At 48.9% G+C, this 27,916-nt stretch overlaps 1 protein-coding gene across 2 annotated transcripts; it reads left to right on the plus strand.

The window, feature by feature from the left end:
- Nucleotides 1–5,376: 5,376 nt before the first annotated feature.
- On the plus strand, nucleotides 5,377–27,903 carry ITFG2 (integrin alpha FG-GAP repeat containing 2). 2 transcript variants are annotated; one of them, XM_008143729.3, is made up of 12 exons: nucleotides 5,377–5,551; nucleotides 14,607–14,702; nucleotides 15,151–15,192; nucleotides 15,364–15,535; nucleotides 16,101–16,240; nucleotides 16,713–16,861; nucleotides 17,241–17,338; nucleotides 17,504–17,557; nucleotides 17,651–17,742; nucleotides 19,543–19,660; nucleotides 26,584–26,757; nucleotides 26,842–27,903. In XM_008143729.3, the coding sequence occupies exons 1-12, from the start codon at nucleotides 5,456–5,458 to the stop codon at nucleotides 26,943–26,945; spliced, it is 1,335 nt and encodes a 444-aa protein (XP_008141951.2). In that variant the 5' UTR covers nucleotides 5,377–5,455; the 3' UTR covers nucleotides 26,946–27,903. The 2 variants fall into 2 exon arrangements, with proteins under 2 accessions (XP_008141951.2, XP_054574753.1); XM_054718778.1 differs by lacking the exon at nucleotides 26,842–27,903 and having other exon boundaries at nucleotides 17,651–17,690; nucleotides 26,584–26,751.
- Nucleotides 27,904–27,916: the final 13 nt, after the last annotated feature.

Below are 27,916 nucleotides of genomic sequence, written 5' to 3' on the forward strand. Positions count from 1 at the left end.
TACCCAGATAGTTGCACCTTCTTCACCAACACTTAAATCTTTCCATATGGAGAGAATGTGCTTGAATGAGGAAAACTAGTAGGAACCAGTACTTTTAGCTGTTAGTACACATTTGCAAGTAGTTTCTGGAAAAATTTAACCCTACTGCTGTTTCAAACACCAAGTTCTACAAAGTTTACCTCCTAAGTACATTATTTCAATCTCCATTCTGTCAGCCTCCACCAGAATCTATCACAGGCCAAAAACCCCTTTAGGGCCTAGCCCAGCCTGCCTTACCCACATCAATACACACCTGACACGCCTTCACTCTACAATAGCCACACCCACCCTGAGTGTAAGGATGAATTGTGTAGCTCATTTCAATTGGAGAAATAATATGTAAAAGACATTTTAGGCGGGACTACTAAAAAAATAGTACCTTTTTAGAAAGTGGGTCTAATTGTAAACCTGTCTTTTTATCCATCCAAATGTTGATCCATTTGTCACCTATCATCTATTTCTCAACTTATTCGTGAAAGAACATCTAGATAGAAAGAATACTGTTGGTTAAGCATACAATTTTAAATAAACAACTGGTTTATTTAAAAAATAGAATCAATGGAAACTTACATACCTTATTTCTTCTGCCTCAGTGACCAATCTTCCCTTTCCAAATGTAGTATACCTCTGAGCCTTGTAACCCTTAAACTGAAATGACAGTGGGCTGAGGGTAGTGTTGAATAAAGCCAATGTAAAAGTTGAACACATTCTAAGGAGGAGGAAAACTTGTCCTCTTTCTGGATATTGTTATTGCTGACTATAGCTGTAGTTCCCCAGCTGCTTGCTAGCCTCAGATAACTTGGATACACCAACTATGCTTATTAAAGCTAAGAATCATAATAAACCTTATTATATAATTAATACTAAATATGCCAATTTGGGAGATAAAGTGAGAATGAGACTCACAATGAGGTTCTGAGGAGGAATAATCAACAAAAAGCAATGCCTTCATGAACTTAAGAGTTCTCTGGCTAGAAGAGATCAGCATACCTTATTACCTACCCCCAAAAGCTATGCTCTTTGGACTGCCTGTTCCACTGCTAGAAGTGCTTCATGCATAAAATGGTTCTGGTTTTGTTTTTTGGTGTGGGTGTGGGTGTGGGGGGGGGGGGTGAAATTTACATAACAAAACATTTTTAATTTAGTGACATTTAGTCCAATTACAATGTTGTGCACCCAACACCTCTATCTAGTTCTAAACCATGTTCATCATCCTTTGTGTTTCAAGTCCATTTCCTCATGTTCTTCTGAGACAATGAAGAACTACTTATCATCCTTTAGTTAATGGTCAATGGAGTCTTGAACAGACAACAACCTTAATAAGTTCTAGGATCAAAGCTTTCCAGAGTTGGTCCTTTTTTTTTTTTTTTTTTTTTTTTCTGCGAGTTGGTCCTTTTTGATAGGGTCAAACTTGTGATAGGTGGGACTCAGTAAAGTTCTGAATAACATCATTTCACTCAACAGGGCTGCCCACACTTCTGCCTAATTTGTAGGTCAAGTAAGTTTGAGAATCAGGTTTCTGTACTTCAGGACTTCTCAGAACCTTTAGTGTGCTAAGGTGCACTGTGAACTACAGGGGGAATGGGAAAGAGAAAGTCTCTCAAACTGAGCCCATTAGAAAGGCCTAGGTCCTGCCCCAGGTTAGTGAGTGGCTCTGGGCCTCACCCATAGAGCTTTAAAGGTCTTGTTTCTTACCTGGGCATCCTAAGCAGACAGAACTTGATAGGAACCCTCTGACTACTCTGGGAGGAAGAAATGGACAAATTACCTCCCTAGAAATGTTTTCCTTTTAATGCCTCCCCTCCCATAGCAGGTTTCTATTGAAACTATTGTTTGGCTGTTTTGTAAAGAATATGCCACCCACACAACTGTATCCATGTCATCTAACCAGGAAGATGTACTGGTTAGGCAGTTCTGGGGAGTAAGCCAAAACTCATGCTGATAGAGTACTTGTCTAAAACAAGGACGGGCTATAGATGGTACCAGTGGAGAATGACCAACCATCCCATTAGCAAGAGCCAAGAACAAGGATGCTCCTTGGAGAGCCAGGGATCTGTCCACATGGATCTGCAGTGCCTAGTCCTGTATTCCACTTACTGTGAATTTAACACTCAATGCACTTAAAGTGATTGACACAAGGTGGGGAGAGACATGGAACGGAAAGATTTGATTCATGAAATATTTCTCTGGAGACTCATCTTTCCTCCCTTTCTAACTTTATTTGGCTCTCTTGACAAAAGCCAGAAGGCATGGTATCCAAGTTGTGATCATAAATGACATGACCTTCATGGCAAAAACAGAACAAACAGGAATAAGCACCCTCTAGGCACAGAAAGGTCAAGAACAAGTGATGAGGAAGACAAAACTAAGGCATTATGGAGAGCTGGATCAGAGTATGATTTAAGAGAACTGGGTCAGGCAAGGACACTTGGTGACAGAAGCAGGGTGATCCTCATCTGTTTTGTGCTGGATTATTTACTTATTTGTTTGTTATTTTACAATGTCATTCAAAGGGCTGGAAAAAGAGAAGACAGTGTAGAAACAGTAGGGAAAAGAAACATAATTCAAACTAGTTAACTTTGCATTTAGAGGTAAGTATTTTTAAACTGGCTTGTTTTTTCACCCTTTAAAAACTTACATGAAGTTTAGGGTTTGAGCTAGGATGAGAGAAGAATAGAGATGTGGTAGGGCAACATGAGGTAGCATGCAATCCCTCCATAAATGAGATTATGTATTTAAAGTACTAGGAACACCTGTGTAACCCAGAGCCTTTGCATGAAACTGGTCAATCCCACAGTACACCAAGAGAAACAGAAACTTCAGGATATCTACAGTCCCAGTATTTGTCTACACTAGGGGTGGGGAACCTTTTTTCTGCCAAGGACCATTTGGATATTTATAATATCATTCGAGGGCCATACAAAAATTATCATCTTAAAAATTAGTCTGGCCTGGCGGGCATGGCTCAGTGGTTGAGCAGTGACCTATGAACCAGGAGGTCACAGTTCAATTCCCAGTAAGGGCATACGTCTAGATGGTGTGCTCAAACCCCAGTGTGGGGTGTGCAGGAAGCAGCCGATCAGTAAATCTCTCTCATCATTAATGTTTCTACCTCTCTTTCCCTCTTCCTTTCTCTCTGAAATCAATGAAAAAATATTTTTATAAAATTAGCCAGCTATATTTGGTCAAACATTTCATTAACTCACCCCTAACGCCTTGCCAGGGTCAGACCAAATGATTTCTTGGGCCTTACAAGGCCTGCTGGCCTGACATTCTCCACCCTGGCTAGGCGTCTCCTGTTTGCTATTCTGACCTGCTGTTCCTTGTTCTCATCTTATCCGGCCATCAGATCCATTGGAACCTCTAGGACAAAATGTGCCGTTCCCCTCCTGTGTCCCCAGGAGCCAAGGTCTTGCCCTCCAGCATCTTCTCTAGGTTCACAAAGCAGAACAAGCCCTGGTCCAACCTCCCCAGGTGAAGTAGATATCCTCACTTTTCCAGTATTGATTCCTGAAAGATCAATGTGTAAATCAGCTTGGGCCAGCAGACCTAAACCTTAAAATGCATACAGCACCCGCAGAATTTAATAAATAATATTCTGACCCTGGCCGGTTTGGCTCAGTGGATAGAGCATCCGTCTGTGGACTGAAGGGTCCCAGGTTCAATTCCAGTCACAGGCACATGCCCAGGTTGCAGACTTGATCTCTAGTAGCGAGTGTGCAAAAGGCAGCCAATTAATAATTCTCTTTCATCATTGATGTTTCTATCTCTCCCTCTCCCTTCCTCTCTGAAATCAATAAATATACATATTAAATAAGAAATACTTTGGTGCCAGTTGAGAGCAACCAAAGGACTTGTATGTATGCATATTAGCATATCCAATGGACACAGGCACTGAGGCAGTGGGGGCTTGCCTGGGGTGGGAATGGCTGGGGTGGGGGGTCAATTGGGGAAAAAGAAGACAAATGTAAAACTTTAGACAATAAAAAATAATAATAATAATAATACTTCGGTGCCTTAATTGATGAGGCACCCAAAGAAAGACTGGACTTGATCCAACATGAAAAGTTTCCCTAAGAAGCCAGCCATGATGGTGATGTCCCATTTATATTACAGAGTGGGGCCTCTGAGGAAGGGAGGCAAGGGCTTTATGGTGGGGGCACACAAGGCAGGGCAGGTCCAGAATCTCAGTAACCCTAACTTGTACCCTGAGGACTTTACTAAGAACTATGACATAAATGATAGAAAGGATCTAGTGTTTTGGATCAAATAATTCTGGTTTGAGTTCCACCTCTACCATTTTCTTCCTTGTTATTTAATCTCACTGACCTGTTTTTCTCATCCAAAATAATCCTATGTAATAAAAGGCTAATATGCAAATCAACCGAACAGCAGAATGACCGGTCGCTATGATGCACACTGACCACCAGGGGGTCAGACGCTCAATGCAGGAGCTGCCCCCTGGTGGTCAGTGCGCTCCCACAGGTGGAGTGCCACTCAGCCAGAAGCCCTGAGCCAGGCTCACCGCTGGCAAGTGCAGCGGCGGTGGCAAGAGCCTCTCCCGCCTCCATGGCAGCGCTAAGGATGTCTGACTGCCAGCTTAGGCCCCTGGGGAGCGAGCCTAAGCTGTCAGTCAGACATCCCCCCAAGGGCTCCCAGACTGTGAGACTGGACTGAGGGACCCCCTTAAGTGCAAGAATTTCATGTACCGGGCCTCTAGTTATGAAATAATATGTGAAATGTGCTTTGCATCAAGTGGTTTTCAAACTATTGATCACAAAGCACACACACTGGTTTGTTTTTTTTTACATTAGCCAGTATATATACATATAAATATATACACTTGAAACAAAGGTTTCACTAAAACAATACTTATCTTATGTCACTAGATATTTTTTATTCTATTCTATTTTGTGTTTTTAAATGCTGGTTCAATCGACCATATAGTTTTCACAACTCCTAACGGGCAACTTTAAAAAAAACACTGCTGTAAACTATAAAATTGGCAGTTAATACGATTATTATGATTCTCAGGGATGATCTGATGACTGGGACTCTACAACTATCAGGGCGACAAAGAAAGAGGTCAAGGTTAATTGATCAAGCACTAGAGAGCCCTGTTGCCAAGGGAATGGATCAGCCTGGTTAGGATTGGTCTGCCCTCGCGATCCAGCCCTCGGGTGAAAACGAGTGGCCCACGCCCCTGTCACTCACATCAGTAGCTGGTCACGCCCCATGCCCAGCGGGCTCGGAAGACCCGCCTCCTTTCTAAGGTCAAGCGAGGAAAGCCGGGATTGGAGGTTTAGGTGGTGACGTAACTTTCCGCTTTGGGTGGCCTTCCGCACTGGCCGCGGCCGGGAGAGGCTCGGGGAGCATTTAGCGGGGTCCCCCCAACCCCTTAGCCCTTGGAAGTGCGATGAGGTCCGTTAGCTACGTGCAGCGCGTGGCCCTGGATTTCAGCGGAAGCCTCTTTCCGCACGCAATCTGCCTCGGAGACGTCGATAACGATACGGTCAGTGCATGCGCACTGCAGGAGACACCGGGGCCTCGCAGGGCCGGGGCGGGGCCAGGGAAGTGGAGGAAGTCGGGCGCGAGCGGCGCCTGCGCGAGAGGACTGGCGTGGCGGGCCTGGAAAGCTTTATAGATAGCGTAATGCCGGGCGTCCAGACCGAATCGTTCTCATTCCCTGGTCTGGTGTTCTGCTAGGAACACAGATGACTGACTCTGTCTAATTCAGTAACTTATTTGCCGTTTAGTTTGCTATTAAACCTTGCTGGCCAAATTCCTGGTCACTGCTCTGTCCTTACGCTCCCTCCAGGGGTATCACTTCTAAAACCATTTTACCTTTCAAAGCCTCATAATAGGCCGGCTGGCGACCTATGAATCGTGAGGTCAGGGTTCATTCCGGGTCAGGGCACATGGGGGGGGGGGGGTTGTGGGCTCCATCCCCAGTGTGGGGCGTGCTGGAGGCAGCCAATCAATGATTCTCATCATTGATGTTTCTATCTCCCTCTCCCTTCCTCTCTGAAATCAGTAAAAATACATTTTAAAGAAAATACAGTTTTTTTTAAAGAAAAGCCTCAAAATGGGTTCTAAAAGCACCTCTGCCGTTCTTACTCTTGGCTCCTTGAGTAAGGTGACCAGATTTTAACATTGGTAAAGCGGGACACCATTGACCGGGGTGGGGGTGGGGGTGGGGGTTCTTGATTAAAAATTTGATCTATATGGAGCAACAAAAATTTTCATAGAACGCAAAAATAGTATTGTAATATATTTTTTAAATTTCAACATAAGTAAAATTTACAAGTATAATAAATGAAAAATTATGTATAGTATTATTTTATTCTATGGCATGTTTCTCATTTGAGTGAATTTTTTTTAGTAGATTGCTGTCGTTTAAAAGGTCATGAATTTGCCGTCACGTAAGTTGTAAGTGTCACTTTCAAGGTCGGCGCTAGACTTTTTGCCGCCACTATAAAATATAAATAATAAGAGTACTGTCTGCTAAATTCAAGAAAATTTATGTACTTATGAAATAAATAAATAAATTACTTACCTAAATTATCTGAATAGCTGATTTGTAATGACATCACTTGTTTAACTAGCTTACTAGCACGCAGTACGATGGGTATCGTCTGAGAGACAGTTACAGAATGTTTTCGTCGTTGCCAATCCCAAAAAATGCCATTGTTCATTAAGTCCAAACAATGGTGGTCGAATTCTAACAACTGATCAACAATGCGAACTTTGATAAGCAGTTCTCGATAATCAGTTCTCGACAATTATTTGTTATTATTAAAGTTTAACATTATAAAATTAACAAAATAATATAAAACTCATATCCTGGCTAAATAGCCACATGGCCGCCGAAAACCGTATATTCCCTTCCGGTTCTCCCGCCGTTCCCTAGCTTGTAGTGCATTCTTTCCAAAAATTGGGACTTTTTTAAAACGCCACGGGACGAGGGACAAATTGTTAAAAATCGGGACTGTCCCGCCAAAAGCGGGACGTCTGGTCACCTTATCCTTGAGGCGCTGTATTTATTCAAATTTATTCTGGTAAACTAAGCTCCTCCAGCCAGAGCGACAGATGCATGCCCCCAGTACCCCAATCTGAACGTCTTTCTATGGTACCTGCTCCTTCATACACGCAAGTGTCTGGAAACTTTAAAGTCCTTAAGTGAGTTACAAAAATAATTTACATCTACCATTTCTTCCCTCGCGTAGTTCTTTTCCCCGTTTTTAAATGAATTAATAAGGTAAAGCAGGTAGCATCATGCCTGGAACACAGTTAAAAGTGTTAGCGCCATTATTGATAAATTTTTATTATATTTTTCTGCAAATATTTATTGAACTGCCCATTAGGCGCCAAGGATTGCTACATTCTGGGAATTAAATAATTAACAAGACAGATGCAGCCTTCAGGTAGCTCATAATCAGGTGGGGTGATAGTCATAGAATAACAAAATGTAATGAGATGCCTTGATTAAAACATATAAAAGGTTCTAGGGTGAAGCATCAAAGAGGATGGGGGCTATTGGTGGTGTGAAACACTCTTTTTTTCCAGATTTTATATTTTCATTTATCTCTGAAAAGTTAACATGGTGATACACGGGCAGGCTAAATAGCCATCTCAGCTGGTGATTAAAGAAAATGCAATTTATTTGAGGAAAGGGGCTGGGGGATGCGATGTCCCAAGGGAAGGGCTGCACAGCACGGAGTCAAAGGGTCATTGGGTCTGTGATGGCAGCACTCGGGCTGGAGTTTCATCCTCACACGCAGTCACTAGTGGGACACTTGTCATCAGTGGGTCTGGGGGCTGAGCTGGTGGGCTTAGAATGCAGGTGTGCGACCAGGTGCCTTCATGCCTTTAGGACAGTTTCATTCCTTGTATGACTCCTGGTGTCCCAGCACATTTTTCCTGGTCTTTTGTTCTCCTGTGGTGGGAAGCTTACAAATGGCCATTAAGGATTGTATTGCCTTATCTAACAATCTCTATTTATATTTTTAATACAGAGCACCTTATTGCCTTTTTCTTCTACCCTCTGTCCCATCTCCCTACTCTGCCTCCCTACTGTTCAGCACTGTCTTTTGCCTGAAAAGAAAAAACAAACAAAAAAAAGGGCTAAAACATCCTCCTCTCTTTCCAGATTCCTTTGTGCTGTTATGGAGAGGTATTTTATGAGGCTTCTTTTGGCTCTACCTCCTCTAAGAAGGAAAAAGTTATTCTCATAAATTTGTATTATGTTTTCTGGGCTTTCACATTTTTTCATATGCCAAGCAGTACAATTTTTATGAGAAAATTAAGGGAGGCATTTTTAGTGACTTTAGATATGCATTATTTTCCTTTTTATCTGAGTGTCTTCTTTGTTTACAAGGGAAATACATGCTTTTTAAAATTGCTTCATAGCCTAGCTCTTTTGGAAATTGTGCTTTTCTAAGTGAATAGACTACTACACACTCTGCTATGTTGGGTAGGTTATTTTTTCCCCCTGAGTTGTAAGTGCCATTAGGATAGGAATTTTTTGACTGTTTTTTAACTATTTTATTCCCAACACTTAGAATAGTGCCTAGCACATAATAGGGACTCAGTACATGTTTGTTGAATAAATGATGATTGTTATGAAAAGCAAATGTTATTATGTATCTCAAAGCAATTTGAAGCCCTCTGCCTACTAATAAATATAATTGAAAGAAGGCAAGTAGTGAGATAGTTGGCTAGTGATCAGATGTGATACACTCAGCCTATAGAAGTGTGGATAGAAATTTTATTATTGGTTCCCCAGGCCAGCATTTGGAGATTTGGGGCAGGAAAAAGACTTATTTTATTCTAATACTAGAGGCCTGGTGCACAAATTCATGCACGAGTGGGGTCCCTCAGCCTGGCTGGCGATCAGGGCCGATTGGGGCCTTCTTGCCCAGTCCCCATTGGGTCGATTGGGGCAGCTGGCCTGGAGGAGGGACTGCGGGAGGTTGGCCAACCATGGAAGGTTGGCCAACTGCAGGAGGTTGGCCAGCTGCGGGTGCATTGAGCGTCTGCCCCCTCTGGTGGTCAGTGCGCATCATAGCTACCAGCCAGTTGTCCCGTAGTAAAGGTCGCTTAGGCTTTTATATATATAGTAACCATTAGCCAAAAGTGATGGCCACAGTGTGTGATTAAGTGCTAGTTCTTTGAAACTAATTTATTTTCTGCTATGTTGGAGGGAGAGGCCATGAATAGAATACATTCCCTCTAGAACTACCCACCCAAGCCTGGCTATACCATGGGAGAGAGAGTCTCTACTTTCTAGAAGGATCTTACTTCTGTTCTTCTTTAGCATCTCTGACTGTTGGTGTACTATCCAGCTGGGGTTCTTTAGTGTCACTGATTGGCCTCCAGAGCCAGAATCAACCAGAGAAGCAGAACTGCTGGGAAGCATTATACAGTAGTCACTCCTTAGCCTCATTTTCAGTTACCTACAGTCAACAGAAGTCCAGAAATATTAAATGGAAAATTCCATAAATAAATAATTTATAGGTATTAAATTGTGTGCTGTTCTGAGTATCACAATGGAATCTTGCTCAGTTCCACTATATCCCGCCTGGGATATGAATCATCCCTTTTTCCAGTGTATTCTCACCATAGACATTACCCACTGTTAGTCACTTAACTGTCTGGGTTATCAGATCAAGACCAACTGTCACAGTATTGCAGTATTTGTATTTAAGTAACCCTTATTTACTTAATAATGGCCCCAAAGCATAAGAGTAGTGACACTAGCAATTTGGATATGCCAAGTAGGAGTGGTAAACTGCTTCCTTTAAGTGAAAAAGTGAATGTTCTTGACTTAATAAGAAAAGTAATCCTACGCTGAGGTTGCTAAGATCTGTGATCAGAACAAATCTTCTATCTGTGAAATTATGAAGAAAGAAAAAGAAATTCATGCTTGTTTTGCTGTCATACATGAAACTGTAAAAGTGATGGCCACAGTGCCTGATAAGTGGGAAGGTGGAAGAAAATATGTTCCAGTTGATGGTAACATGTTACCCTAGAAAGCATTGAGCCTGTACGAAAACTTCAACAAGGGACGCCCCTGAAATGAGTGAGCATACTTGCATAACTTTTATCATAGTATCTCTAATAATAAAAGCATAAGATGCTAATTAGACCAGACAGCTGAACGACCTTCTGGACGTCCTTCCGGACAACCTTCCACACAAAGCCAGGGCTGCAAGGGCCGAGGCAAGCCGCCGCAGCTGTGAGAGCAGAGCCCTTTGCACAAATTTCGTGCATCGGGCCTCTAGTATTGTTATAATTGTTCCATTTTGTTAGTAGTTGTTGTTAATTTCTTACTGTTATAAATTAAACTATCATAGTATGTATTTATAGGAAAAACATAGTGTGTATGAGGGTTCAGTACACTCTGCAGTCTCAGGCATTCACTGTGGTCTTTGAACATATCCTCATGGACAAGGGGGGACTACTGAGGTGCTGGAGAGCAGATAGGCTGCCCTGGCAATGTCCTCTTCCAGTGGCATTATCTCACTCTGCCTAGCTCACTGCACCTACCACACTGTTTTGTGGTTTTACTAGTGGCCCGGTGCACAAAATTTGTGCACATTTAAAGGGGATTAATTAGAGGAAATAATTTAATATTTCTATTTGCCCTTTCTCTATAATAGAAGTGTCAGAGATGAGAAAAAATTAGTAAAATGTATATGAAAACCTTCCTCCTGTCAGAGTCTGGGGCACACCACAGGACCCAGAGTCCAGTCCCCGCCCACCCACATGCACCTCATAATCGCGTGAGACCCAGACCCAGCCGGCCTCCACCCCTATTGGGCTAGATCCAGACCTGGCCAATCCCACCCTTGTCAAGCCCCGCTGGTCAGAGGACGTAGCCTCAGGTTCCCTGGCCCTGCACCAGGACAGGAGGCGTGGCCTGAGGTCCCCCAGCCCAGACCAGGGTGGGGGGCGTGCCTTGAGGTCCCCTGTTAAGCCCTGCCAGTTGGGGGACATGGCCTGAGATCCCCTGTCAAACCCCACTGGGTGAGGGGCATGGTCTGAGGTTCCCCCATCAAGCCCCACCAGGCGGGGTGGGCACAGCCTCAGGTCCCCCGGCCAGGCACTGGGAGGGGGGCGCAGCCTCAGGTCCCCTGGCCCGGTGCTGGGGTGGGGGTGTGTGGCGTGAGGTCCCCGGGCCGGGTGCCAGGTGGGGGGTGCCGTCTGAGGTCCCCTGGCCTGGTGCTGGGGCAGGGGGAGCAGCCTGCAGTCCCCTAGCCCAGCACCAGGACGGGAAGCTCACCTTGAGGTCCCCTGTCAAGCCCTGCTGAGTGGGGGACACGGCCTGAGGTCCCCTGTCAAGCCCCACAGGGGTGGGGGAGGGCATAGCCTCAGGTCCCTGCTGGTTGCTCATTAAGACTCCTTATGAGAACTTGGCCTCAGCTGTGGGTGCAGCCATCTTTGTGACAGAGTGATGGTCAATTAGCATATTCCCTCTTTATTAGATAGGATTCCTGTGTCTGTGCTCTTGTTAAACTATGAGGTCCTTCTCAGCAGGGAGTTTGTGGCATTTATCTTCGTACCCCTAATGGTTGTTTAGCTCTACCTGAAAACTCAAGGGCATTCTCTTTCATTCTGATTTTTTGTTTGTTTGTTTGTTTCTCTTTTTTTAAAATATATTTTTATTGACTTCAGAGAGGAAGGGAGAGGGAGAGAGAGATAGAAACATAAATGATGAAAGAGAATCATTGATCAACTGCCTCTGTCCCACACTGGGGATCAAGACCACAACCCAGGCATGTGCCCTGACCAGAATTGAACCAAGACTTCCTGGTTCATAGGTTGACACTCAACCACTGACCCACACCAGCAGGGCTGATTTTTTGTTTGTTTCTTTAAAAAATCTTTGTTGGTATTTGTCTATTAAGCAAACATTTTACCAAGACCTACTATAGATTCATTTGTTGAATGAATGTATAATAAAAGAATGGATTATATGAAAAGTGCTAAGATCTCTAGCCCTGGAGATATTTAACTAGAGGTTTAAAACCACTTGGTATTAGTGCTCACTGTATGCCAATCACTTCTAAATGCTTTCTTCTGTTAACTCAGTTCTCACAACAATCTTATGAGGTAGCTACTTTTATGATCCTCATTTTATAGATGAAAAAAATAGAGGCATAGAGAGCTGGATTCAAATGCAGGCAGGTGCAATCTGAGCCTCTATGTGCCATGCTTCTCTCTTATGTGTCTGCAGAAGTCCTCCAGGGACAGCTGTAATTGAAATATCAGGTGTATAGGATTTAATGCAAATAAACTTGTTTTATGCTTCTATGATCTAATATTCCCATAACTATTAAAAATCTAAGGTTCAAATAAACTAAATCATATTGATAAGTTCCAATTCATTGCTAACTTTTGCTTACTGTTTTTTTGTTATGTCTTTGTTGCCTTTAAAATGAAATCTCCTTGTAGAATTGTGCACCTGAAAGCTGTATAATTTTGTTAACCCATAAATGAAAAAAAAAATAATTAAATCTCCTGAGACTCTAATATTCACTCTATTTTGAGGACAGGAAGGGGATGTTGGATGTCCCCACAACGGAAATCATGAAGCTGTTAGTGGAAACAGGGTTTAGAGCTACCTTAATATTTATTATCGTTAGTCTCTGGAAAGGGTGGCCAGCTTTTGGGGACCCCTAGGAGGTGGAGTGCCCTAAAACAAATAGTGAAGAGGCTCCATGCAGGGAGCCTGCCCTCTTGAGAGCTTAGTCACCACTTGAGGGCACCAGAGACACAGAGCATGGATGCTGACACCCAGCAGCCCCTTCATGTTACCCCCAACCTCCATCCTATATTCACCCATTCACACCCAGAACAAAGGTCTTTCTAAAGGAGAAGGGCCCCAGAGCTGACATTTTCTTTTTACCTGGCCTCTAATTGAATATGAGGTTTGAAGTTAAATTCTCTAAAAGTTGAATATTTGGGATTGTTTTCAAAATACAGAGTGGGGCAAGAGTAGGTTTACAGTATGAGAAAGTTTGTTATTTTATCCTATATAATAAAAGGCTAATATGCAAATTATCCCCTTGACCAGGAGTTCGACCAGGGGGTGGGGCCAGCCAGCCAACTGCCCACAGCCCCTCGCCCCCAGTTGGCCTGGCCCTATCACTCCCAGTCGGGGTGGGCCAGCCAGATCCCCACCTGTGCAGGAATTTGTGCACCGGGCCTCTAGCATTTATACATATAAATTTGTGCACTCGGGATGGGGGGGAGGGGCGTCCCCCAGCCTGGCCTGGGCCCTCTCACAGTGCGGGAGCCCCGTGACGGATCGCCCCAAAGAGGTAGGCCCCGCCCACCCATCCTGGGCTCCTCGATGGACTGCCCCAAAGAGGTAGGCCAGAGCCGGGGGTTCCCGCCTCAGCAGCACACCAAGCTGCAGGAACTGCCTCCTCCGTGCAAGGCGGGGAAGATTCCAGGCCCTGCCTCCTCTACACGAGGTGGTGGGGACTCTCCGCCAGGACCCGCCTCTGCTGTGTGCGCAACCATCTTGTGACAGCATGAGGACATCACAGCGTCAGGGCATGACGACCACCTAGGCCCGTGGTCGGCAAACTGCGGCTCGTGAGCCACATGCAGCTCTTTGGCCCCTTGAGTGTGGCTCTTCCACAAAATACCACGGCCTGGGCGAGTCTATTTTGAAGAAGTGGTGTTAGAAGAAGTTTAAGTTTTAAAAATTTGGCTCTCAAAAGAAATTTCAATCATTGTACTGTTGATATTTGGCTCTGTTGACTAATGAGTTTGCCGACCACTGACCTAGGCTATTATTAGTGTATATATATATACACACACACACACACACACACACACACACACACACACACATATATACACACACACATATATATACATATACATATATATATTTGTTGTTGTTAATCCTCACACGATATGTTTTCATTTATTTTCAGAGAGTGGAAGGGAGGGGAGAAACAGAGAGAGAGAGAGAGAGAGAGAGAGAAAGAGAGAGAGAGAGAGAGAAACATTGATGTGAGAGAGACACATTGATTGGTTGCCTCCTACAGGGCCGGGGATTGAGTCTGCACCCCAGGTATGTGCCCTTGACTGGAATCAAACCCGGGACCCTTCAGTTGGCCAGTGTTCTATCCACTGAGCAAAACTGGCTAGGGCAACAGTTTAATTATTGTATTATTTTTCATACAGACAACTGTAAAACTACTTTGCCCCATTCTGTATGTCCTATTTGTAATGGACAAGTATGTAGGGCATTAAGTTGTTCAGATGTCAAACTTTTCTGGGATGGATTCTGTATTGCCCTATTCCTCTAATCTCCCCTACCCGCTCACACACACACACACACACACACACACACACACACACACCACCCTTCCCCACTATGGAAATAAAGAAACTGGGAAACTATGGCTGTGTTGGTCACAAAAAATTTTCAGTAAAGTTGATGAAGATTCAAGTTGATGTCCTGTGATTTCCTCAGGATGGGCCCAGTAGAGTTTGAGGTGGGTCAGCAGGATCCCATGCTAACTCTCTTCTCTCTCCATTTGAAGTTAAATGAACTGGTGGTGGGAGACACCAGTGGGAAGCTGTCTGTATATAAGAATGATGACAGCCGGCCATGGCTCACCTGTTCCTGCCAGGGAATGGTAAGTATTCAACTACCGGGGTGTCAGGGAAGGGATTTCTTCTGTCCAGGAACTGTCAAGGCTGAGACCCACACAGGGGCTCACCAGCATGTCCTAAACTCACCAGCTGCTCAGCCTAGGTTGTCTAATCTTATAAATTATAGTAGAAAATGAGGGCAGTATTTGAATACATCCAGAAACGTGATAGTCTGGCTAATTAGAGTTTTTGTTTTCTAAAGATTTTGTTTTGAGCCCAAATTGTCTTCAGGTCTTTGTATTGCCGTCTGGGTAAACCAAATAAACCTATAGCACAATAACTTGATTAACACAGACTATCAGCTTAGGTCATTGGCAACAGGTTTTCAGCGAATGATGGTAATTAGAAAACCTGCTTCTTCCAGCTTCATAGAGATTAGGGAGTACTGGTCTCCCTCTGTGTCTCATTGAGCCTCCCTTTCTTCTTTTGCAGCTGACTTGCGTTGGGGTTGGAGATGTATGCAATAAAGGAAAGGTAAGAACTCTCGGGGACCTTGGAACTTCAATGTTACTTAGATTGATTGCTGTCTCAAGGTGGAAATCAGCTGAGGGTAATGGCTTCGGCCCTGACTTCTGTGTTCTAATGATCAGCCTGTGCTCAGACTCCCTCCCCAGTCCATCTCTCCTATACCTCTGTCTCTCCCAGAATCTCGTGGTGGCGGTGAGTGCTGAGGGCTGGTTTCACTTGTGTGACCTGACACCTGCCAGGACCCTGGATGCCTCTGGGCACCATGAGACCCTAATGGGAGAGGAGCAGCGTCTAGTGTTTAAGCAGCACATCCCTGCCAACACCAAGGTCATGCTGATCAGCGACATCGGTGGGCATGGCTGTCTTTGCAGGCAGCTGGGAGTCAGTTGGTAATAGAGCAGATCTCCAGGGATTTGGGGGGAGGAGGAATAAACCATGGAAAGGAGCAAGAGAGCGTTGAGGTAGAGGAAGCGATTCTAAATGGAGGTGTCAGGGAAGTCCTTACTGAGAAGATGACATTTGATCAAGAATTTAAGGATGGCAAAGGAGTGAGCTGTATAGATACTGGGCTGATACTTTGGCCAGAAACTGTCTCAAAGGTGGTGGTAGGTATGTGGGATGAATCAGGACACCTCGAGTTGTGTGTCCGAGGGAAGCATTGACAGGACCATTTGGAGCAGATGGGTGGGTAGGGCCCAGGAAGAGGTAGGTGTCGTCAGGACAGGAAGGGCAGAGGAGCCTGCACCAGACTCAGAGTGTGTGAGGTGGCTCCACAACAGATGGGGCTTGAAGTCGTACCAGATAAAATGCCAGCAGTGATGTTAGCAGAGGAGTGGGGACGAGATGCTGATAGGATTTAAGCTGACGAATGCAACTTTGGCTCCAAACTTGTCTTATTTTCTGGATCGACACAGATGGAGACGGGTGTTGCGAGCTGGTGGTAGGTTACACAGACCGTGTGGTACGTGCTTTCCGCTGGGAAGATCTGGGCGAGGGCACTGAACATCTGACAGGGCAGCTGGTGTCACTTAAGAAATGGACACTGGAAGGTCAGGTGAGAGGCTGAGTATGGGGACCACAGAGCCCAGAGAAGAGAGCAGGGAGGAAGGCCTCCTGAAGGGGATTGTGGGAGAATAGTCATGGGCCATCATGCAGGGTGGAAAGAAGGGAAAATCACCTTGGTGGGAGAGATCTAAAGATCATTTCAAATCAGAGTCTTAGGGGAAATTGCTAGTAATAACTAATAGGAAGGAACCCAGTGCTAAGAACTGGGAATGTGAAGGTGGGTGTGGTGGGGCCTGTAGCAGGACTGGGCCCCACTGGAGGCATGCACAGAGGAAAGCAGGTGGTGTATGTGCAGAGGGTGGTGCCGCGCAGGAGCCCTGTGAACACTAGAATTCCTCCTGCTGCTACCTTGGAGCCTGGGGGACTGCTAGCAGGGGCTGCCCCCCTTCTCTCCCCTGTCCTTTGCAGGGTCCTACTTACTCTCTCCCCAGCCCCCTTTAAGCCTCTGTTTCCCAGTGCAGGTGGACAGTCTTTCGGTGACTCTGGGTCCCCTGGGTGTTCCTGAACTGATGGTATCACAGCCAGGCTGTGCTTATGCAGTTTTACTATGCACCTGGAACAAGGACGCTAGGCACTCCACTACCTCTGAGGGGACCATGGAGGGCATTAGGTAAGGGGTGCAGGCCTGTGGATGGGGTGGGGTGCATGGGAGCAAGATTGGGTCCCCAGCAGTGGATGATAGGTCTGCAGTTGGCAGAACTTCTTGAGCTAGGAACGGCACAAGCACCTCTCTCCTCGGAAGGGAAGACCTATATTTTGGGACCCAGGGAATCCTGGCTCTAACTTTGTAGCAACTGGAAGAGGTTCCAAGACTGTAGCCTGCTAGCTCCATCCCTGTTTCCTACTTGCTGCACGGGCCAGACAGGGTCAGCAATAGGATTCCTAGCTGGTTCACAGCTTGGTAGCTCTTACAGAGACGGGGCCACAAAGGTGCTGGAACACTAAGCTCACTTGGTCTGCCACTTAGTCCCCTAGTCTTCTGCCCACAGGGAGACCCCGGCTGCCCGAGATGTTGTGCTGCACCAGACATCCGGCCGCATCCACAACAAGAATGTCTCTACTCACCTCATTGGCAACATCAAACGAGGCAGGTTGCTGAGGGCAAACACTGCTTTTGGGAGAGGAGATGCAGTGTTTTCTCTCATTTCTAGTCCTGTCCCTTCCATCCTCCCTCCCTGCTCTTCGCCATTCCTCGCCCCATATGCTCTGATCTTGTCTTTCTCACATTTTCTTCTGGTCCTTCTACCCATAGGGCACACTGCTGAGAATGGTGGCTCTGGCCTCTTTGCCCTCTGCACCCTGGATGGTGAGTTCCTCAGATCAGCTATGGGCCAGTTGTGTGCCTGGGAGATCTGCTCAGGTTCCTGCCTGACCCATCCACCTGCCTCTCATCCTGCAGGGACACTGAAGCTTATGGAGGAAGCAGACAAGCTGTTGTGGTCAGTGCAGGTGGACCACCAGCTTTTCGCCCTAGAGAAATTGGATGTCACGGTGGGTGGAACACCTGGTGGAGAGGAACATTCTTACCTTCTTTTTTTTTTTTAAATATATTTTATTGATTTTTTACAGAGAGGAAGAGAGAGGGATAGAGAGTTAGAAACATCAACGAGAGAGAATCGTCGATCAGCTGCCTCTTGCACACCCCCTACTGGGGATGTGCCCGCAACCAAGGCACATGCCCCTGACCGGAATCGAACCTGGGACCCTTCAGTCCGCAGGCCGACGTTCTATCCACTGAGCCAAACCGGTTTTGGCAATTCTTACCTTCTTCACATGGAGAGAGAAGATTTTAGTGAGGATAAGATTTTAGTGAGGCCATTCTCACTTCACGGTTAACTCTCACCCTTTATCTTTTAAAAAATATATATATTATTTTTTATTTCAGAGAGAGAAAGGGAGAGAGAGGGATAGAAACATCCTATCTAATAAAAAGGGAATATGCTAATTGACCCTCACACCATTGCAAAGATGGTGGCACCCACAGCCAATAAGGAGGGAATATGCTAATTGACTGCCCCGCCCTCAATATGGTGGCACCCACAGCCAATAAGGCGGGAATATGCTAATTGACCATCACACCCTCAAAGATGGTGGCACCCACAGCCACAGGATGGCAGCACCCAGTCCCCTCAGCCCCCCAGCCACCCAGGGCTGGCCCGAGACACAGGCAAGCCTCGGCTGTCAGCTGCCCAGCTGCCCAGGGCCGCCCGAGGCTCAGGTAAACAGGTCTGGCCAAGGCTTGCGCTGCCGGCAGTGGCAGCAGCAGAGGTGTGATGGGCCATCACCTTCCCCTGATTGCCGGGTCGCCTCCCACCCCTTGGGCTCCCAGGCTGTGAGAGGGGGCAGGCTGGGCTGAGGGACTCCCCCTCCAGTGCATGAATTTTCATGCATCAGGCCTCTAATCAATGATAAGAGGGAATCATTGATCAGCTGACTCCTGCATGCCCTCTACTGGGGATCAAGCCCACAACCTGGGCTTGTACCCTGACTAGGAATCAAACCATGACCCTCTGGTTCATGGGTCGGTGCTCAGCCCCTGAGCAACACCAGCCAAGCTCAGCTTTACCTTAGGGCCCTCTTTAGACAGCTCTTACTCCCTTTGAAGTGAGTCATTCCCCTATTCCACAGTGCATAGCACTCTTCTCTGTGCTCTGGGGAATCTCTCTTTTTAGTTCCTTTCAGCAGCAGTAATCACTCCAAAGAGAAACATATAATTACTAGTACTTGGATCCAGAAGTTAGTCATCAGTCCCAACTGCAAACGTATGTTATTTTCTTGTCCTGTGTGAGTCTGTCTTTACTAAGGCTGTGGCTCCTGAATCCGCAGTGGGGGCTGTCCTTTGTGCTGCCGTCATGTGTGCTCAATGGTGTCTGAGAAAAGGCCTGAGGCTTGGAATTCAGGTAGAACAGGCCTGGGTTGGAGGCCTGATTCCACCACCTCCCAGCTGAGTGGCCTTGAGTACGTGACTTTATTTCTATAAGCTGAGGTTCCCTCAGGATCAAATTGGGAGTAATTGATCCTGAGGGAACTTCAGCTTATAAAGTGTTGCCCACTTCACAGGATTGTTGTGAGCATTATGTAAGGTGGCTCATTTGACAGCCCCTCTGGTGCCTGGCACATGGGAGAAATTCAGTAAGAAACATATGGTTGTCTTCTTTCCCAGCTGGTTGTTTGTCATCCAGAGCCAAGTCCACAGCTCCTTATACAGTATTTTATTCATCCCTGTCATTAAATCTCTTTCTGAAATGGCTCCTGGCCACCCCTTGAAATCTTGTCTCTGACCTATTTCAGGGCAACGGGCATGAGGAGGTGGTTGCCTGTGCCTGGGACGGGCAGACGTATATCATCGATCACAACCGCACAGTCGTCCGCTTCCAAGTGGATGAGAATGTCCGAGCCTTCTGTGCAGGTGGGCCCCTGCCCCATATCCCTCTAACACACTGTCTGCCTCTTATTTCCATTCTTAGTGTGTTCCCTAATGTGAGTCTTCATAAACAAATGAGTTCCTTAGCTCTTTCATTGGAGGGTGATGGGTGAGTGCTCAATTGCCATCTTTTTTTAAAAAAATATATTTTTATTGATTTCAGAGAGGAAGGGAGAGGGAGAGAGATAGAAACATCAATGATGAGAGAGAATCATTGATCAGCTACCTCCTGCACACCCCCTACTGGCGATCAAGCCCACAACCTGGGCATGTGCCCCACTAGGAATTGAACCATGACCTCCTGGTTTCATAGGTTGACACTCAACCACTGAGCGATGCCAGCCAGGCTCAATTGCCATCTTTACAGTTTTAAATAAGAAAAAAAAAATAGTGAGATCTCTATTTCTGAATATTTTAAAGAATGTATGATTTTGTTTTGTTTTTTTTAATTTTTATTTTTATTGATTTCAGAGAGGAAGGGAGAGGAAGAGAGAGAGATAGAAACATCAATGATGGGAATCATTGATTGGCTGCCTCCTGCATGTTTGACTGAGCCCGAAATCCAGGCATGTGCCCTTGACCAGAATCAAACCTGGTACCCTCCGGTCCACAGGCTGACGCTCTATCCACTGAGCCAAACTGGCTAGGGCAGAATGTATGATTTCTTATCTATCTGTGGGAAGACATCAGAAAGCTCTTTCCCATCTGAGTATATAAAAACTCTGTGAAGAACATGGTCTTAGCCCAGCGATGTTCAACCTTTTTCTTCTCATGGCACTTGTAAGCTAATCACTAATCTCCTGCAGCACATGAAAATATATATATTTTTCCAATCTGACAAAAAATATATATATAATTTTGGTTCTTTCACATATTTGGACAGCTGTTGTGCTGACTGTTGTCATTTTTTATTCATAATTTAAGGGAAAAGAGAACAGTGCACCTGACTAAATAGTCAGGTACTGCACATTTTATTTTTTTTTTTTTTTTATTTATTTTTTTTTTTTTCAGGGTTGTTCAGATCTTTTATTTATTTTTTTTTTATTTATTTATTTTTTTATTTTTTAAATTTCTTTATTGAATAAGGTGTCACATATTTGTCCTCATCCCCCCATTCCCATCCCACCCCTCTCCCCACGCAGGCCCCAATCCCCTGTTGAACTTAACCGTTGGATAGGCTTATATGCATGCATGCAGGTCCTTTGGTTGAACTCTCCCCCTCCCCCCACCCTCCCCCTACCCTCCCCTATCCTCCCTCTGAGGCCCGATAGTCCGATTGATGCCTCCTTACTTCTGGTTCTGTTCTTGTTCCTCAGTCTATGTTGTTCATCATTTCCTCTAGATGAACAAGATCAAATGTCACTAGATATATACTAATAAGAACTGAATGTGAGATGAGCAATAATATTTATGCTGACAGGCAAATGAATCAATCTGTAGCGAGCTTCCCCCTGGACCAACAGTTCTTTTGAGACCCAATTTCGATGACCAGTAGTTCCTTATGTGTACATGTCAGCACTGACCCCTCAGCTCTGGATGGTGGACAAATGGTGGTAATGGAGGTCCGACTCCCTCTGGTTTGGTCTCGGCCGAACCCAGGGGCACGGCGTCACCTGGACTAAGGGGCACGTGGCCTCACCCATACCCAAGGGGCGCGTGGTCTCACCCGGGCCTGGGACCCAGCCTCACCCGGATGGATCCAGGGGCGCACGGCCTCACCCGGACCCAGGATCTGGCTTCACCCGTACCCAGGGACGCTTGGCCTCTCCCAGACCCAGGGGCACGTGGCCTCACCTGGGCTTAGTTTCACAAGGCCTCACCTGGATCCAGGGACACATGGTATCTCCCGGACCCAGGGACGCTTGGCCTCTCCCAGACCCAGGGGCACGTGGCCTCACCCGGGCCTAGGTTCACGAGGCCTCACCCGGATCCAGGGACACATGGTCTCACCCAGACCCAGGAACGTTTGGCCTCTCCCAGACCCAGGGCCACTTGGGCTCACCCGGGCCTAGGTGCACGAGGCCTCATCCGGATCCAGGGACACATGGTCTCACCCGGACCCAGGGACGCTTGGCCTCTCTCAGACCCAGGGCCACTTGGGCTCACCCGGGCCTAGGTGCACGAGGCCTCACCCGGATCCAGGGACACATGGTCTCACCCGGACCCAGGGATGCTTGGCCTCTCCCAGACCCAGGGCCACTTGGGCTCACCCGGGCCTAGGTGCACGAGGCCTCACCCGGATCCAGGGACACATGGTCTCACCCGGACCCAGGGACGCTTGGCCTCTCCCCGACCCAGGGCCACTTGGGCTCACCCGGGCCTAGGTGCACGAGGCCTCACCCGGATCCAGGGACACATGGTCTCACCCAGACCCAGGAACGTTTGGCCACTCCCAGACCCAGGGCCACTTGGGCTCACCCGGGCCTAGGTGCACGAGGCCTCACCCGGATCCAGGGACGCATGGTCTCACCCAGACCCAGGAACGTTTGGCCACTCCCAGACCCAGGGCCACTTGGGCTCACCCGGGCCTAGGTGCACGAGGCCTCACCCGGATCCAGGGACACATGGTCTCACCCGGACCCAGGGATGCTTGGCCTCTCCCAGACCCAGGGCCACTTGGGCTCACCCGGGCCTAGGTGCACGAGGCCTCACCCGGATCCAGGGACACATGGTCTCACCCGGACCCAGGGACGCTTGGCCTCTCCCCGACCCAGGGCCACTTGGGCTCACCCGGGCCTAGGTGCACGAGGCCTCACCCGGATCCAGGGACGCATGGTCTCACCCAGACCCAGGAACGTTTGGCCACTCCCAGACCCAGGGCCACTTGGGCTCACCCGGGCCTAGGTGCACGAGGCCTCACCCGGATCCAGGGACGCATGGTCTCACCCGGACCCAGGGACGCTTGGCCTCTCCCAGACCCAGGGCCACTTGGGCTCACCCGGGCCTAGGTGCACGAGGCCTCACCCGGATCCAGGGACACATGGTCTCACCCGGACCCAGGGACGCTTGGCCTCTCCCCGACCCAGGGCCACTTGGGCTCACCCGGGCCTAGGTGCACGAGGCCTCACCCGGATCCAGGGACGCATGGTCTCACCCGGACCCAGGGACGCTTGGCCTCTCCCAGACCCAGGGCCACTTGGGCTCACCCGGGCCTAGGTGCACGAGGCCTCACCCGGATCCAGGGACACATGGTCTCACCCGGACCCAGGGACGCTTGGCCTCTCCCCGACCCAGGGCCACTTGGGCTCACCCGGGCCTAGGTGCACGAGGCCTCACCCGGATCCAGGGACACATGGTCTCACCCGGACCCAGGGACGCTTGGCCTCTCCCCGACCCAGGGCCACTTGGGCTCACCCGGGCCTAGGTGCACGAGGCCTCACCCGGATCCAGGGACGCATGGTCTCACCCGGACCCAGGGACGCTTGGCCTCTCCCAGACCCAGGGCCACTTGGGCTCACCCGGGCCTAGGTGCACGAGGCCTCACCCGGATCCAGGGACACATGGTCTCACCCGGACCCAGGGACGCTTGGCCTCTCCCAGACCCAGGGCCACCAGGGCTCACCCGGGCCTAGGTGCACGAGGCCTCACCCGGATCCAGGGACACATGGTCTCACCCGGACCCAGGGACGCTTGGCCTCTCCCAGACCCAGGGGCACGTGGCCTCACCCGGGCCTAGGTGCACGAGGCCTCACCCGGATCCAGGGACACATGGTCTCACCCGGACCCAGGGACGCTTGGCCTCTCCCAGACCCAGGGCCACTTGGGCTCACCCGGGCCTAGGTGCACGCGGCCTCACCCGGATCCAGGGACACATGGTCTCGCCTGGACCCAGGGGTGTGTGGGCTCTCCCAGACCCAGGGGCGCTTGGCCTCGCCCGGGCACGGGATCCAGCGTCATCCGGGTCCAGGGGCACTTGGCCTCACCCGGACCCAGAGTCCGGCCTCACCTGGACCCAGGGGCATGTGGCCTCACCTAGACCCAGGGACGTGAGGCCTCACTTATACCCAGAGGCGTGTGACCACACCCGAGCCCAGAGGCGCACAACCCCGCCCGCACCCGGGTCTCAGCGGGGCCCCGTCTTCCCGATCCCAATTCCTGCCGGTCAATCCCCCCTCAGCAATTCCCCTGGCCATCCTTCCAGAGCTCCAGAATGGCTGCTGCAGAACTCGTCGGGCGGCGGCTCGGCGAAGCTCCGGTGCACCCGGTGCATGGCGGTGGGCCAGTCTGGCGTCGCTGCGTCGGCCCTTGGGTCTGCATCGGTGGCCGGTCGCCGAGCATGCGCACCTGGCCGCTTCCGGGGCGTTGAGATTCTTGACGGACTCAGAGGTCAGCAAGCGCGGAGTCTCCCACCCCATGTCTCATAGGGGCTCGTCTGTCCGTGCTTGGCTGCCAGTGGAGCCGTCCCCTCAGCCGGAGACCGCCGGGGGAACTGCGCCGAGCACGTTCCAGGCCGCTGTTGTATCGCCTGAGCCATAGTTCTTTTGTGTCGCCTGAGCTGTAGTTCTTAAAGTGTGGTCTTTGGGTCACCGGCATCAGCATCATCCCACATATCCCTCTTTTATTCTAGTTGTAGAGCATCTACTCAGCCAGCCCTATGGTGGTCTTGGATGGTGTCTGCTCTGCTCTCTTGTCGTAGTCTCAAAGTTGTTGTGGTAGGCAACAATCAGGCTTCCGCCCCATGCCTCCATCTTGGTCCTCCTTTGTATAGTTAAGTCTTGATTGTTGTTGGTGTCACTGGGGGGGCTCTCTTTGTCTATAAAGGAAGAGTTGCTGTGCAGGAGACACGTTTATGGGCCGGGTCTTGGTGCAGCAAAGCTTTGGCGCTCACTGAATATTCCCGTTGAATGTGTCCCTTATGCACGTGGTTGAAATCTGGTGTCATCTCCCACAGACCACTAGATGCCCTCGTTTCTGGGTCTCCAATGGGGTGTAGATCAGCTACTGCCTTAGGCACTCAGCAAGGATTACAGCAAAAACTGTAGTTTCTTCCTCCTGTCTGAGTGGCCCTGGAGCAGTCCGACTAGAACAGCAGATCATCTGGTCCGCTGCCAGAGGGCAGTCCACCCACATGCATAAGCCGTTGCTTGGGGCGCAGGTGTGCCTGCAAGACTTGCGGGGCAGGTCTTCAAAACGTGCGGGGCGGGTCCCAGGGCGGGGCGGGGTCTCAGGGCGCCAACAGGCCATGGTGCGGCGAGCCGCGATGGCTGTGAGTCTGGTCCTTGTGCCTTCCACGTATCTAAGTCCCTTTGTTCCGCACTCCAGCGCAGCAAACACTGATTGCTGGGCGCACCTCTGCAAGAGTCCCGCCTCTCCCCGCAGGCATCTGGGTCTCCCGGGGTTCGCCAGAAGATGGGTTTCAGGGTGATGGAGAGCTAATCTCCCTTAGGTTTGGAACAAAAGCCCCTTTCCCCCGCCACCAGCCAGACCCACGCACCTCCACACCTCATCCCCTCCGATTTCGCTGGGTGCGAGGCAACAGAACAGCCTTTAACCTCCGCCGCCATCTTTTTCAAACTTCCCGATTTGTACTTCTTAATCCCTTCATTTCAGTCAACTCTACTGAAGTCTAGCGCCGCTGGGAGGTGCACGGAAAGGGCGCCCGGGCCTCCGTCCGGTGCACGGTGCGCGCGTCCCGCGGAACCAGGCGTACGAGGGCCGCGCGGCTGGGACGGGCGCCGGGCGGCCGCCGAGCTCCAGGCACCGCCATCTCTGTGTTCCGGACGTCGCCGCCGCGGCGTCCCCCCAATTTATACTTCTTAATCCCTTGAATTCAGTCAACTCTACTGAAGTCTAGCGCCGCCGGGAGGTGCACGGAGAGGGCGCCCGGGCCTCCGTCCGGTGTGCGGGGCGCGCGGCCCGCGGCACCAGGCGAGCGGGGGCTGCGCGGCGGGGACGGGTGCTGGGAGGCTGCCGGGCTCCGGGCGCCGCCGCTGCGGCGGCGTCCCCAGCGTCCCGGGCCGGGCGGCCTGCGGGGGCGGCGGAGTTGCGAAAGTTAGTGAGTTTCCCAGGGTTTCGCCCGGAATGGGGTTCAGTGCAATCGGAGCCGGTGCTCAGCGCACTCCGGAGCCTTTATCTCCTTCCTGCCAGTGAACTCCGGCCAGGTCATCAGCCGCCCCCTCCTCTCCGGTTCCATCCTCCCCGCAGGCGCATGTGCTCGTGTCTCCGCCCGTTTCTCCATACCTCAGGCTTTTACGGCTTCCCCGACTGTCCCCGTGGCCTTCTCCTTCTCCCCAGCTGTGGGCATTTCAGTCCACCAACTTTCCTGTGGTTCTGGACGATGTCCGTTCTGACCTCTAGTTGTATTTTTGAAATTGTTGTGCCCGGCTGCAGGTTAGGTGTTTAACCTATGCCGCCATCTTGGTTTCTCCTCAGGTACTGCACATTTTAAAAATTCTTGTGGCACACTGGTAGAAAATCGCTGTCCTAGAACATTCCCATTAGTTCCCAGTCAGGACCTTGGAAGCCAGCACTCACTCGGGATGACATGGAGATACGCGTGGTTACTAAAGTGAGAAGAATTGAGCAGTGCACTGGCATACTTACTCCAGGGCCTTTGCACAGGGGTGGCCACCTCAGAGAAACCTTCATTTCTGATTACATTTTGCTGATTTACCCCTTAGACTAGCAAGACTAGTCATTACACCAAGGCTGTCACTAAGATGATAAATCAAGTATCACTATTGCTATTCTGCCTGGGTTTTGTTACGATAGTTTTTCTGTGGAATAGGGCCAGATATTTTCTGTTTTACTTGTTTTACTGAGTTCCCATCAGAGAAGACTTAGAAAGAGAGCCTTTAGTTTTCAGTTTGGCATCTGGGAGGATCAAAACTGCTGACGCGTATTTTGTTCTTGCTTTCCCACCACTGGACTGAAACTTCTGGGCCTTTGTCTCACCACCCACCTCCCAGGCCTGTATGCCTGCAAAGAGGGCCACAACAGCCCCTGCCTCGTGTATGTCACATTCAACCAGAAGATCTATGTGTACTGGGAGGTGCAGCTTGAGCGGATGGAGTCTACCAATCTGCTGAAATTGCTGGAGGCCGAGCCCGAGTACCAGGGCCTGCTGCAGGAGCTGGGCCTGGGTGAGTCCCAGCAAGCGGCGGGGCTAGTAAATCGGGGGGTGCAGGAGAGCCACAGCCTCTTACCAGCCCCTTTCTTGCCCTCAGATCCTGATGACCTCCCAGCAGCCCGCACCCTGGTTCACCAAACCCTCTACCATCCTGACCAGCCACCACAGTGTGCTCCTGCAAGCCTCCAGGATCCCACCTAGCGGGGCTTCCCCGCTTAGCTGAAGAAGGATCCTCTGAACCTCTCTACCCCCAACGTATCATGGTATTGGCAGGAGAGGGAATGTATACTACAGAGGAGCATGGGCAGATGGCAGCAACCTGAGGGTGACTGTGAACTATAGATCTCATGGTCTTCTCAGTGAGAGAAGAGACAACTGGACTGTCTGCCCATTTCTGTGTACCTCACCCATCACATCCGCAGGGAAAAGGACCCTGACCTTATTCCACGTCACCTGGGACTGCCCCCTCCCCAACGCTCTCCAGCCTCGTATGGAAAAGACTTGTTTGTGAGGAGGGAGCACCAGTCTTCTGTGTGGCCCTGACACTTGTAAGGAAACTAGGCTTCAGGCCAGTGGAGCTGTGAGATAGGGGCTCCGTCCCATCCCCAGCCCCGTCTTCCATGTCATAACTCAAGGTCACTGACGGTGGTGATTATTGCAGGAATGGCAAACTGTCTGCTTTGTTTTTAGGGGCCTTTCAGGACATTTTACAGTCTGGTTTTTCTGTGTTCCCAGCAACCTGAAATGATTTTGCTCTTATTTTCCAAAGACACTGGGCCAGCAGCCTCTCGTTTTGCCACATTCTTCGAGTATTGTGCCGCTTCCTAGGCCTCGCTCCATTTCCCACCCCCATTTCCACAGAAACACCTTATTGTCTGTCAGACAATAGACATTTACAACCTGATGCAGAGTTATGATCCAGACCATAATCAGAATTCTGTCTTGGGCCATTTCTATCCCTTCTGCTCTTAATTCTGTGTGCTTTAAATCAGTATCTTTCAAATTGTAGGTTGCAATCTTTTAGTGGGTTGTGGTCTGCACTTTTTTAATAAGTGAAATAGAATACAATAGAATGAAAAATAAAGTGTATTGCTCACAGTATATGAAAACATTGTTTTGTTATAATTGTATGTGTATATTGAGTATAATATAAACTGTATTTCCTGCTTTAA

The sequence above is a fragment of the Eptesicus fuscus genome, chromosome 7 (genome assembly GCF_027574615.1).
Source record: "Eptesicus fuscus isolate TK198812 chromosome 7, DD_ASM_mEF_20220401, whole genome shotgun sequence".
NCBI classification, from domain to species: domain Eukaryota; kingdom Metazoa; phylum Chordata; class Mammalia; order Chiroptera; family Vespertilionidae; genus Eptesicus; species Eptesicus fuscus.

Coding starts and splice junctions, on each gene's coding strand:
- ITFG2 (XM_008143729.3), top strand. CDS start 5,456: ATGAGGTCCGTTAGCTACGTGCAGCGCGTGGCCCTGGATTTCAGCGGA. Junction 14,703..15,150: donor CCTGTTCCTGCCAGGGAATG/GTAAGTATTCAA, acceptor CTTCTTTTGCAG/CTGACTTGCGTTGGGGTTGG. Junction 17,743..19,542: donor TAGAGAAATTGGATGTCACG/GTGGGTGGAACA, acceptor GACCTATTTCAG/GGCAACGGGCATGAGGAGGT.